General features: G+C 40.0%; 1 protein-coding gene across 2 annotated transcripts in view; it reads right to left on the bottom strand.

Annotated features, from left to right (window-relative positions):
- The window catches only part of prmt7 (protein arginine methyltransferase 7), an 18,568-nt gene extending 4,930 nt beyond the window's left edge, over window positions 1-13,638 (bottom strand). Inside the window, exons 1-12 of one of the 2 annotated variants that reach the window (XM_055009163.1) lie at window positions 13,358-13,638; window positions 10,024-10,060; window positions 9,081-9,230; window positions 8,341-8,449; window positions 7,109-7,451; window positions 6,004-6,184; window positions 5,771-5,898; window positions 4,331-4,469; window positions 3,185-3,268; window positions 3,062-3,109; window positions 2,027-2,116; window positions 7-168 (exon numbers count right to left, since the gene is read on the bottom strand). In XM_055009163.1, the coding sequence (XP_054865138.1) occupies window positions 7-168; window positions 2,027-2,116; window positions 3,062-3,109; window positions 3,185-3,268; window positions 4,331-4,469; window positions 5,771-5,898; window positions 6,004-6,184; window positions 7,109-7,451; window positions 8,341-8,449; window positions 9,081-9,230; window positions 10,024-10,060; window positions 13,358-13,449 (1,563 nt within the window). In that variant the 5' untranslated portion in view covers window positions 13,450-13,638. Of the gene's footprint in view, window positions 1-6; window positions 169-2,026; window positions 2,117-3,061; window positions 3,110-3,184; window positions 3,269-4,330; window positions 4,470-5,770; window positions 5,899-6,003; window positions 6,185-7,108; window positions 7,452-8,340; window positions 8,450-9,080; window positions 9,231-10,023; window positions 10,061-11,553; window positions 11,562-13,357 lie in introns of those variants that run through there. The other variant, XM_055009164.1, reaches the window with a different exon arrangement.

Below are 13,638 nucleotides of genomic sequence, written 5' to 3'. Positions count from 1 at the left end.
TTTCACCTGGAACTCCACGGCCACCATGTGCAGGGAGGCGGATCCAGGCAGGATGGAGGCGTCGGGTCGCAGGAGTCCGGACAGAGCAGAGCGACAGAACCAGAAGAAGAGGGAATGCCACGGTAACAGACTGGTGCTGAAGTAGGGTTCTCCGACCAGAACCGAGATCTGGAGTTACACGTTTGTTAAGTTTGGTTAGAAGATGCACAAAAGAAAAGAACGGATCCAGTAGAGGATAGACTTCAAATTATTGGGCCTTGAAAAAGGAAAAAAAAAAGTGTAAAATTTTCAATCTAGGCTGGTATTGTGCCCCCATAAAGTTCCTGTAAGAGTATATATATGGATGGATTCATATTTCTACTAAAATACAGGCTTTGGTTGACATTTCTCCAACTGTTGAGGCTCTAACGTCAGTAGAATCTGATGTGTGGAAAGTTTGACCAGACAAGGTTCCAGTTTTAACTATTTTGACTTAAAAATCTGTCAAAATGACTCAAAAATGATCTAAAATGACTTTAAATTTACCAGAAATGACTAAATATTTGTCCAAAATTCGATAAACACTATCCAAAGTGACTTGAAATCTGCCCAGAATGACTTTAAATTGTCCAAAATGACAAGAATGAGTAATTATTGGAACTTAAAATGGGGGAAAAAAATGGAAAAATTCCAAGCCAGGTTGGTACTGTGTCTCCATAATGTTCCTGTAAGTGTATATCTATGGATGGATCCATATTTCTACTAAAAATACAGTCTCTGGTCGACATTTCACCAACTTTTGAGGATCTAACATCAGTAGAATCTGATGTGTGGAAAGTTTGACCAGACAAGGTTCCAGTTTTTAGACATTTAGACTAAATGTTGATGTGGACTCATTGGTAGGAAACAGAACCTGGTGTTCACGGAGGTCTAGATGTTGGTGTTCATAGAGGTCTAGATGTTCATGGAGGTCTAGATGTTGGTGTTCATGGAGGTCTAGATGTTCATAGAGGTCTAGATGTTGGTGTTCATAGAGGTCTAGATGTTCATAGAGGTCTAGATGTTGGTGTTCATGGAGGTCTAGATGTTCATAGAGGTCTAGATGTTGGTGTTCATAGAGGTCTAGATGTTGGTGTTCATAGAGGTCTAGATGTTGGTGTTCATAGAGGTCTAGATGTTGGTGTTCATAGAGGTCTAGATGTTGGTGTTCATAGAGGTCTAGATGTTGGTGTTCATGGAGGTCTAGATGTTCATAGAGGTCTAGATGTTGGTGTCAGATGAACACAAACTACTTACATTTTGTCTTCATGTGGAAATTTAACAACATATGATGGCTTCCAATCTGCGACTCAAATCAACAGTCACACCAAGCAAATTGTTCATCTTACGATTGAGTTCGTCATACCAAGAATCGGCAGCCGTGATCCGTTCGTTTGCATAGACCAGCAGTGTTTGGACGTCGTTTCTGTCTGCGGTCTTCCTGATTTTCCAGAAGCTCAGGCCAGTGAACAAGCCAATTATCAGCAGGCCTGTCATCATAAATCCAAATATATAAACATCTTCCACATCCTCCACGGATAGGGGTGCCAGGCACATGATCCCCTTCCACTTCCCCCAGGCGTCGATCACGTAACCAGAGACGAAACTCCCATCTGGGCAGGTAGGCTCCCCTAGGCCTGTGCTCTTTGTGGCGACAATCTTGTCAATTGCGTTGAGAGACCAGTTAATCAATTCCATGATCGGTGTTTTGAAGGTCCAGTGCCAAGCGATCGCTCCAAGTCAGACAGACGAGATGAAGACGTAGAAATGCAGCAAGCAGGGAAACATGAGGGTAGGGAGGAACTGAGATAGCTGCGGAGCAAGGAAAAGTGCGACCGCCTCCTATGAGAGCTGAGAGCATCATTCATATATATACACTTACAAGAACTTTAGATCTGCTGGAAATGATTCTGGCTGTTGGAGTTTCATTTCTGGAGGCTTAATTTCGTCATCTATTAAAATCACAGAGCTTGTATCAAAACGTTTGGCTCAACTTTAGCAGACGAACCTGTTGTCCTCCTAGATCATTACTGGTCAGCTGGTCAGGTCTGATCTCCAGCAGCTCCACTCCTCCTTTCATCGAGTTCGCCTCCAACACCTGAACACAAACAGGATTCATCAGAGTTTACTGTTTTTCTACTCGTATACAGAAACATTCATGTGTTTAGATGTTGTGTTCTTACACAGAAACACACTTCGAAGCCCCAAAGAAACTAGTGGGTTAGAAAGGCAACTTATCTTTTTAAAAAAAATACTAAAATCACACCATTTATCAGAGCTAGAAACTGTAAAAGGTGTCAGATTTGTAACTTTGTGGTGTTTTTCTACTAAAATCCAGTCTTTGGTCAACATTTCACCAACTGTTGAGGCTCTAACATCAGTAGAATCTGATGTGAGAAAAGTTTGACCAGACAAGGTTCCAGTTTTTAGATGTTTTGACCAAAAAGCAGTTAAAAATAACTCAGAAATTATTTATAAATGACTTGATGCTTGCTAAAAATGACAAAATATTTGTCCAAAATCAGACAAAGACTGTCCAAAGTGACTTGAAACCTGCTCAAAATGACTTAAAATTTTCCAAAATAACAGCAATGAATAATTATTGGACCTCAAAAATGGAAAAAAGTGCAAAATCTCCAAACCAGGCTGGTATTATGTCTCCATGAGGTTCCTGTAAGTGTATATATATGGATGGATCCATATTTCTACTGAAATCCAGTCTTTGGTCAACATTTCACCAACTGTTGAGGCACTAACATCAGTAGAATCTGATGTGAGGAAAGTTTGACCAGACAAGGTTCAAGTTGTTTTTACGATTTTGACACAAAGTTGTCCAAAATTACTGTTTTTTTCTGAAATATGATAAAAAATTGTCCAAACTCAAAGTCAATGTTGTATAAAATAAAAAAAAAGAATGAATAATTACTGGACCTTGAAAATGGAAAAAACTTTTAGCACTTCAAACCTTTCCACAGAGCTGCATCTACAACTACAAAAATACCAAGAAACATCTAAAAAACGAGGCTTAGTGTTTGTACTTTACCTGTTCGATCACCTGTCTGGACATCCTGGAGTTTTCCAAAGAGAACACCTGAGCAGAAACAGAAACATTCAGTCAGTGAATCTGAGTTTATTCAGGAAGCTTCACTTCATCAGGTTTAATCACCTTCTTAGCTCCCAGCATGTGGGCCCAAACAGGAAGTAGACTTCCATCGCTGACGGACAGACAGACGCTGTCGTCTCTCAGCACCTGGAGTCACACATTTTACTGCATTTAGTACAACCTTTACATTTATACTACATTTATATTTATACTGCATTTAGTACGACCTTTACATTTATACTACATTTATATTTATACTGCATTTAGTACTACATTTACATTTATACTGCATTCATATTTATATTGCATTTAGTACGACCTTTACATTTATACTACATTTATATTTATACTGCATTTAGTACTACATTTACATTTATACTGCATTCACATTTATACTGCATTTAGTACGACCTTTACATTTATACTACATTTATATTTATACTGCATTTAGTACTACATTTACATTTATACTGCATTCATATTTATATTGCATTTAGTACGACCTTTACATTTATACTACATTTATATTTATACTGCATTTAGTACTACATTTACATTTATACTGCATTCATATTTATATTGCATTTAGTACGACCTTTACATTTATACTACATTTATATTTATACTGCATTTAGTACTACATTTACATTTATACTGCATTCATATTTATACTGCATTTAGTACGACCTTTACATTTATACTGCATTTATATTTATACTGCATTTAGTACTACATTTACATTTATACTGCATTCATATTTATACTGCATTTAGTACGACCTTTACATTTATACTGCATTTATATTTATACTGCATTTAGTACTACATTTACATTTATACTGCATTCATATTTATACTGCATTTAGTACGACCTTTACATTTATACTGCATTCATATTTATACTGCATTTAGTACGACCTTTACATTTATACTACATTTATATTTATACTGCATTTAGTACTACATTTACATTTATACTGCATTTATATTTATACTGCATTTAGTACGACCTTTACATTTATACTGCATTCATATTTATACTGCATTTAGTACGACCTTTACATTTATACTACATTTATATTTATACTGCATTTAGTACGACCTTTACATTTATACTGCATTCATATTTATACTGCATTTAGTACGACCTTTACATTTATACTGCATATAATACTACATTTATACCACACTCTTATTTAAACACACTTACACTCTTCAGAGCGTTGACGTAACTCTCGGTCCTCCGTCTGTCGTTCAGTTCACCGAATCGAGGCCGAGTCCAGACCAGGTGAGCCTGACAGGTGCAGGAGGGCCGAGGGGGCGGAGCTTCAGTCTGAGGGATCTGCTGGCTGGAAATATATAAAAGATTATTACACAGAAAATCTATGAAATCTGACAGAATCTCCACCTGACCTCCTCAGAATAATCTAAAGACAAAAATGTGGGCAAATTTGAGTAATTTTGGACATTTTTTGATTGAGTATGATTGAGAAATTTGAGTCAATTTTGGATGAAAAACACATTTAAGTTCTGTTAAAAACTGCAACCAAATTATTTTTACACTCATTCAGGTGTCAGTCTGAAAATAATGAAAATGTTGGTAATCTTGCATAATTTCACTATAATTTTAGACAATTTTTGAGTAATTGTGAAGATTTTTTAAGTCATTTTTGACAGGCTTTTGTCATTTTGGACAAATTTTGAGAAATCTGGGGTGATTTGTGTAATTCTGGACAATTTTCATGACATTTTGATCAATTTCTGATGAATGAAAACACATTTGAGTTCTGCTAAAAACTGACACCAGATCAGGTTCACAACCATCCAGATGTCACAGTCTGAAGATAATCCAGATTTGAATAATTTTGCATAATTTCAGTATAATTTAGGATAACTTTTGAGTAATTTTACATTTTTTTGTGACTTTAGAAACATTGAGTCACTTTTGACAAATTTTTGTCATTTTGGACAAATTTTGAGAAATTTGGGACAATATTTGTGTAATTTTGGACATTTGTCTTGACATTTTCAGCAATGAATGAAAACGTATTTGAGTTCAAACAGATCTGCGTTACACACATCCAGGTGTCACAATCCAAACAAGAAAGACAAATTTTACATAAATTTGGATGAATTTGTGCAATTTTGTGAAACTTTCATGTCATTTTAAACAATTCTTTGAGTCATTATGATCATATTTTGAGTCATTTTCATCCGTTTTCAAGTAATTCTGAGCAATTCTCATGTCTTTTTGAACAATTTGTGAGTCATTTTGGACACATTTTGAGAAATTTGAGACTTTTTGAATAATTTCAGACAACTCTCATGTAATTAGATCAATTTTTGATGAATGAAAAACACATTTGAGTTCCATTAAAAACTGACACCAGATCAGTTTTACCTCCATCCAGGTGTCACATTCTAAAGAATAAATCAGTTTTTTGTTAATTTTCATGATAACCAGCTTTGAGCATCAATATTATGGGATGTATCATGGTTTGAACAGTAAAACTGCAGCAGTATGATGTCCAGTTTAAAAGATTTCAGGCAAATCGGAGACGGTTGAGCAGAACTTAGTCTAAAATGTGAGGATTTGAGCTGGAATCTCCACATACGTGTTGCATGTTGAGTTTTACACGCGTGTCGGTACCTGAGCGGCTGCAGACTGAACCACAGACTGTAGTCATCGTGGCAGACGGTCAGTCGGAGCTGGTCGCCTTCGTTCACGCTGCTCTCAGCAGGCAGGAAGTAGACGCTCTGCATCCAGTGATCCCTCCACTGAAACAGGAAACACGGAAATCTAAGCTCCTGCTTGGTTTGTATCCACGGTTCTGAATAAACTGAAGATCATCTGGATGTTCTTCTGGTTTCTAGTCATCTCACCGGAGCCGTCTTTGGTTCTGGGTACGTCCAGCTGGGAGCCATGCTGCACACGATGCTTCCTGCAGGATCCATGTCCAGATCCCACCAGGACAGAACCACCTGAGCCCGACCCCTGGACCGAGCAGCGAACTGGGAGGAGTGGGACTGGAAGGAGCTGCTGACGGCTCTGCTGAAGTCCACGCTGAGGAGGAGGAACAAGAAGATAGATGTTAGAACCAGAACCAGAACCTCCTCCTACCTGAACATGGACAGAACCAGACCCTAAAACCTTAACATGGACAGAACCAGAACTTCCTCCTACCTGAACATGGACAGAACCAGACCCTAAAACCTTAACATGGACAGAACCAGACCCTAAAACCTGAACATGGACAGAACCAGACCCTAAAACCTGAACATGGACAGAACCAGAACCTCCTACCTGAACATGGACAGAACCAGAACCTCCTACCTGAACATGGACAGAACCAGAACCTCCTCCTACCTGAACATGGACAGAACCAGACCCTAAAACCTGAACATGGACAGAACCAGACCCTAAAACCTGAACATGGACAGAACCAGAACCTCCTCCTACCTGAACATGGACAGAACCAGAACCTAAAACCTGAACATGGACAGAACCAGACCCTAAAACCTGAACATGGACAGAACCAGAACCTCCTCCTACCTGAACATGGACAGAACTAGAACCTCCTACCTGAACATGGACAGAACTAGAACCTCCTACCTGAACATGGACAGAACCAGAACCTCCTCCTACCTGAACATGGACAGAACCAGAACCTCCTCCTACCTGAACATGGACAGAACCAGACCCTAAAACCTTAACATGGACAGAACCAGAACCTCCTCCTACCTGAACATGGACAGAACCAGACCCTAAAACCTGAACATGGACAGAACCTCCTACCTGAACATGGACAGAACCAGAACCTCCTCCTACCTGAACATGGACAGAACCAGACCCTAAAACCTTAACATGGACAGAACCAGAACCTCCTCCTACCTGAACATGGACAGAACCAGAACCTCCTCCTACCTGAACATGGACAGAACCAGACCCTAAAACCTGAACATGGACAGAACCAGAACCTCCTCCTACCTGAACATGGACAGAACGGGTCCCAGCGGGGTGAAGCTTCTCGGGTCCACCTGACTCAGCTGGATGTCGCAGACAGAATGAGCTCCGGCGCATCGAGCCACGGCCGGTGGCGCCGCCAGCAGAAACCCGTCCACCTCCAGAGGCTGCAGCTGAGACCAGCTCCACAGCAGCTCCGACTCCACCAGCTGGGCGAAGACCGAGGCCCGGTGGGGAACCGCCTCACAGCCCTCCTGGACCAGGTTCTGATGGGCGTGTTCATAACTGGGTAAAGCTCCTTCACCGATCAGCTCCGTGTCAAACAGCTCCGTGATCAAGATGTTAGCCTTCTCCTGCATGTCTCCATCTGCAGCACAGTGAAATATCATATTTAAGAGCAGAAAATATAAATATTCTCTGAGATTACAGTGGAACATTTATGAGAAAAAACCCACACATTTAGATGCAAAAACATGAATAAACTTTAAGATTAAAATGGAAAATTTCTGAAATAAAAACTCAAATTCAAGACAAAGAAACTGAATTTTTTTAATTCTAAAAAGAAAAATTTATGAGACAAAAAAACAGAAATTTATGAGCAAAATACTGAATGTTTTCTGAGAATCAAGTGGAAAATTTCTGAGAAAATTGCAAATTTATGAGAACAAAAATTACATTTTCTGAGATTAAAATCATACATGAAAGAAAAAAAATTGCACATTTAAGAGCAAAAAAACGAATATTTTGTGAGACTAAAGTTGTACATTTACAAAAAAACACTCACATATTTAACAGTAAAAAACATTTTAAAAATTCTGAAATTGAAAATTTATAAGACAGAAATCTGACAACTTAGCAACAAAAACACTGAACACTTTCTGAGATTAAAATGGTAAATTTGGAATAAAAAAAGTCATATATCTAAGAGGTAAAAATATAAATATTCTTTGAGAACAAAACAGGAAAAAATTTAAACAAATAAAAGAATAAATAACATTAATAATCTCTGAGAATTAAGTAAAAAATTGAAGAGACAAAAACAAGTCACTATTTTATGAGCAAAAAAATGAATATTTTGTGAGACTAAGGTGGAAAATTTATGAAGGAAATAAACACTGATTTAAAAAAAAAGTGAAGTCGATCTGAGAGACTTTAAGTTTGTAGATGTGGACAGAAGAATTCAGAAAAAAATGGTTCAAGTGACAGAAACCGTCAGAAGAACGTATTTTCTATCATCCAGAGTTTCATTTCCTGACCTGGACCAACGGTGACGTCCGTCGAATGTTTGTTGATGATTTTAATTCTATCAGAAAATCCGTTTTTCTCCACGATGCTCTGAGCGGCTTCAGCCATCGGACGGAAAACCTGGAAAACAAACGAATAAAAATATAGAAATTTAAAAAAATAATAAAAACAGGAAACAAACTGGATCTTTACCTCGATAGAAAAAAAATTAAAAGTGGATCTCTACCTCCAAAGAATCACAGAATAAACTTTATTTAAACTCATTCTGTACCTCGACAGAATAAACTTTATTTAAATCTGCACATCGACAGAATAAACTTTATTTAAATCTGTATTTTGACAGAATAAGCTTTATTTAAACCTGTACCTTGACAGAATAAACTTTATTTAAATCTGTATTTTGACAGAATAAACTTTATTTAAATCTGCACATCGACAGAATAAACTTTATTTAAATCTGTATTTTGACAGAATAAACTTTATTTAAACCTGTACCTTGACAGAATAAACTTTATTTAAATCTGTATTTTGACAGAATAAACTTTATTTAAACCCGTACCTCGACAGAATAAACTTTATTTAAATCTGTATTTTGACAGAATAAGCTTTATTTAAACCCGTACTTTGACAGAATAAACTTTATTTAAATCTGTATTTTGACAGAATAAGCTTTATTTAAACCCGTACCTCGACAGAATAAACTTTATTTAAATCTGTATTTTGACAGAATAAGCTTTATTTAAACCCGTACCTCAACAGCGTAGCAGACATCAGCCCCTGCGGTGGCGGCCATCATGGACAGAAGTCCGGTTCCTGTTCCGATGTCGAGGACGACGACTTTCTGACCTCGAGCTTTAACTCTGCTGACGGCAGAACGGATTCCTTCATAATATTTCTGATTCTAGAAGAGAAAAAAAACATCTGTTTACATCTAACAAACACTCAGTCGGAGTCATTAACAGCTTTATCAGTCAAATTATATCTCAGAATTTGGAATTTTTAGGCCAGAATTTGGACCAAACAAGTCAAAATTTCAGCAGGTCAAAGTTTTGACTTCTTAGTCCATAATTTAGACTTCAAAGCTCATTATTTTTGATGTTGTGAGTCTAAATTCTGACACTGTCTCATAATTTTCACTCAGAAAGTCACACTTCTGACTTCAAGACATCATTTTGACATATTCAGTCTAATTTTTTGCTGAATTTTCTAACTTCCACTTAAAAAGTCGTGTCTTTTTTCTCATAACTGTGATTATTTATCTCCTAATTCTGACCTAAAAAAGTGTAACATTTTAATTGTGTTTTAGAGTTAAAACTTAGTTGGGCAAAGATTTGACTTTTAATTTTACTATTTTGATCTACAGAGTCAAAATTTTTGCTTTTTAGCTCAGACTTTTCACTCTTCAGGCCATAATTCTGACATATTATATGAAACTTTTGATTGTGTTTTGAAACTTTTGCTTAATAATTCAAAGTTTTCACATATTTAATTCCACAAATTTGATGTTTTCCTCAGAATTTTCACTTTTGTTTCCTTAATTTAAAAAGCTAAAGCAGGAAAATCATGATCTCCTTTATTCTCCTTACTGTCAAACTGACCATGGCAGATATCAGATATTGATGGATTATTAATAATAACAGACATAACTCAAAGTAAGTGAATCACTGCTGGGAACAGCGGAAAGACGTTCTCACCCTGTCGTGATCATGCAGCATGTCGGCGTAACAGGACCTGAAACACAAATATATGAATAAATATGTGGATAGAAAAGATTCAGTTTGTTTGTTTCTACAGTTTAGTTCAGGACTTTAACACAACACCTACTCACACAGTAAAAACAAACACATTACAAACCATTTTAAAAGATATTTTAACACATAAATGACCAAAGAGAAATGAATGTCTGAAACCATTTTACACCTTCAACCGTCTCACACAGAAAAATCACAAATCCAGCAAATAAAACATAATAATTATTTTAGTTTTTTAGTTCAGAATTTTTACTCAGTGAGTCTAAATTCTGACTGTATCTCATAATGTCAACATCATCAGTAAAAACTTTGATTTTCTTTTATTTAATATTCTTTCTAATTGTGATTTTATCTCATAATTTTAACGTAGTAAGCTTTGAACACATAACTTCTACTTTTAATATAATAATTTACTAACTCTAGATTTTGACTATATTTTTACTTTGGTAAGTGAAAGCTTTAACTGTATTTCCCAATTTTGAGTTTTTATGTCATATTTAGACTAAATATGTAAAAACTTTTAATTGTACTTTAGCAAATGAAAGTTTAGATTTTTTCTCTGAGTACTTTGACTTTAAAGCTCATAACAGTTACGTCTGAATATGATTTCAGTCACACAAACTTTTCATGTTTATTTTTTGATAAATTGTCAGAAATGTAGAACATTCAGTAGAAAACCTCCTCAGAGTCTCTGTGATTCTAAAGTTCTGTGTTTGTTATCAGACATTAATTATACCCTACGTAAGCATCGCTACTAATCCAGCATCACTACTAATCCAGGATCACTACTAATCCAGGATCACTAATAATCCACCATCACTACTAATCCAGCATCACTACTAATCCAGGATCACTACTAATCCAGGATCACTAATAATCCAGCATCACTAATAATCCACCATCAGTACTAATCCAGCATCACTACTAATCCAGCATCACTACTAATCCAGGATCACTACTAATCCAGCATCACTACTAATCCAGCATCACTACTAATCCAGCATCACTACTAATCCAGCATCACTACTAATCCAGCATCACTAATAATCCACCATCACTACTAATCCAGCATCACTACTAATCCAGCATCACTAATAATCCAGCATCACTACTAATCCAGCATCACTACTAATCCAGGATCACTACTAATCCAGCATCACTAATAATCCACCATCACTACTAATCCAGCATCACTACTAATCCAGCATCACTACTAATCCAGCATCACTACTAATCCAGCATCACTAATAATCCACCATCACTACTAATCCAGCATCACTACTAATCCAGCATCACTACTAATCCAGCATCACTACTAATCCAGGATCACTAATAATCCAGCATCACTACTAATCCAGCATCACTACTAATCCAGCATCACTACTAATCCAGCATCACTAATAATCCAGCATCACTACTAAACCCTCCTCTCCTCCTCCTGCTGCTGCTGGACCCACCTGGCTCCTGGAGGACCTGGCTATCTCCTGGAGGACCTGGTTATCTCCTGATGGACCTGGCTATCTCCTGGAGGACCCACCTGGCTATCTCCTGGAGGACGTACCTGGCTATCTCCTGGAGGACCCACCTGGCTATCTCCTGGAGGACCCACCTGGCTATCTCCTGGAGGACCCACCTGGCTATCTCCTGGAGGACCCACCTGGCTATCTCCTGGAGGACCTGGCTATCTCCTGGAGGACCCACCTGGCTATTTCCTGGAGGACCCACCTGGCTATCTCCTGGAGGACGTACCTGGCTATCTCCTGGAGGACCCACCTGGCTATCTCCTGGAGGACGTACCTGGCTATCTCCTGGAGGACCCACCTGGCTATCTCCTGGAGGACCTGGCTATCTCCTGGAGGACGTACCTAGCTATCTCCTGAAGGACCTACCTGGCTATCTCCTGAAGGACCTACCTGGCTATCTCCTGGAGGACCTACCTGGCTATCTCCTGGAGGACGTACCTGGCGATCTCCTGGAGGACCTGGCTATCTCTTGGAGGACCTGGCTATCTCCTGGAGGACCTGGCTATCTCCTGGAGGACCTACCTGGCTATCTCCTGGAGGACCTACCTGGCTATCTCCTGGAGGACGTACCTGGCTATCTCCTGGAGGACCTGGCTATCTCTTGGAGGACCTGGCTATCTCCTGGAGGACCCACCTGGCTATTTCCTGGAGGACCCACCTGGCTATCTCCTGGAGGACCCACCTGGCTATCTCCTGGAGGACCTGGCTATCTCCTGGAGGACCTGGCTATCTCCTGGAGGACGTACCTGGCTATCTCCTGGAGGACCTGGCTATCTCCTGGAGGACCTGGCTATCTCCTGGAGGACCTGGCTATCTCCTGGTGGACCTACCTGGCTATCTCCTGGAGGACGTACCTGGCTATCTCCTGGTGGACCTACCTGGCTATCTCCTGGTAGACCTACCTGGCTATCTCCTGGTGGACCTACCTGGCTATCTCCTGGTGGACCTACCTGGCTATCTCCTGGTGGACCTGGCTATCTCCTGGAGGACCTGGCTATCTCCTGGTGGACCTACCTGGCTATCTCCTGGTGGACGTACCTGGCTATCTCCTGGAGGACGTACCTGGCTATCTCCTGGAGGACCTGGCTATCTCCTGGAGGACCTGGCTATCTCCTGGAGGACCTGGCTATCTCCTGGAGGACCTGGCTATCTCCTGGTGGACCTACCTGGCTATCTCCTGGTGGACGTACCTGGCTATCTCCTGGAGGACCTGGCTATCTCCTGGTGGACCTACCTGGCTATCTCCTGGAGGACGTACCTGGCTATCTCCTGGTGGACCTACCTGGCTATCTCCTGGTGGACCTACCTGGCTATCTCCTGGTGGACCTACCTGGCTATCTCCTGGTGGTCCTACCTGGCTATCTCCTGGTGGACCTACCTGGCTATCTCCTGGTGGACGTACCTGGCTATCTCCTGGAGGACCTGGCTATCTCCTGGTGGACCTACCTGGCTATCTCCTGGAGGACCTGGCTATCTCCTGGAGGACGTACCTGGCTATCTCCTGGAGGACCTGGCTGTCTCCTGGAGGACCTGGCTATCTCCTGGAGGACCTGGCTATCTCCTGGAGGACCTGGCTATCTCCTGGTAGACCTACCTGGCTATCTCCTGGAGGACGTACCTGGCTATCTCCTGGAGGACGTACCTGGCTATCTCCTGGTGGACCTACCTGGCTATCTCCTGGTGGACGTACCTGGCTATCTTCTGGAGGACCTGGCTATCTCCTGGAGGACCTAGCTATCTCCTGGAGGACGTACCTGGCTATCTCCTGATGGAAGTCGTATTCTTCTTCCTCCACCCAGTCCAGAGCTCCGGTGCTCGGATTCGCTCTGCCGCAGAAAGTCCTCATCTCGGCTGCAGCCACAGCGACGCTCCGCTGAAGAGAACCGCAGAAAAAACTAAACAAGAACCGCTGCTTTTACCGTAATAATAATAATAATAATAACCTCCTCAGAAACAGAAACAGCGGATTTAAAAACAGCTTCACTGAAACAGCGTTGCTCCGAAGGAAGCCGCCATCTTGCCGGTGACATCACAA

This window comes from Amphiprion ocellaris, chromosome 3 (genome assembly GCF_022539595.1).
Source record: "Amphiprion ocellaris isolate individual 3 ecotype Okinawa chromosome 3, ASM2253959v1, whole genome shotgun sequence".
Classification (NCBI taxonomy): Eukaryota; Metazoa; Chordata; class Actinopteri; family Pomacentridae; genus Amphiprion; species Amphiprion ocellaris.
The sequence above is the reverse complement of the archived record's forward strand: the minus strand, read 5'-3'. Positions and strand labels throughout refer to the sequence as shown.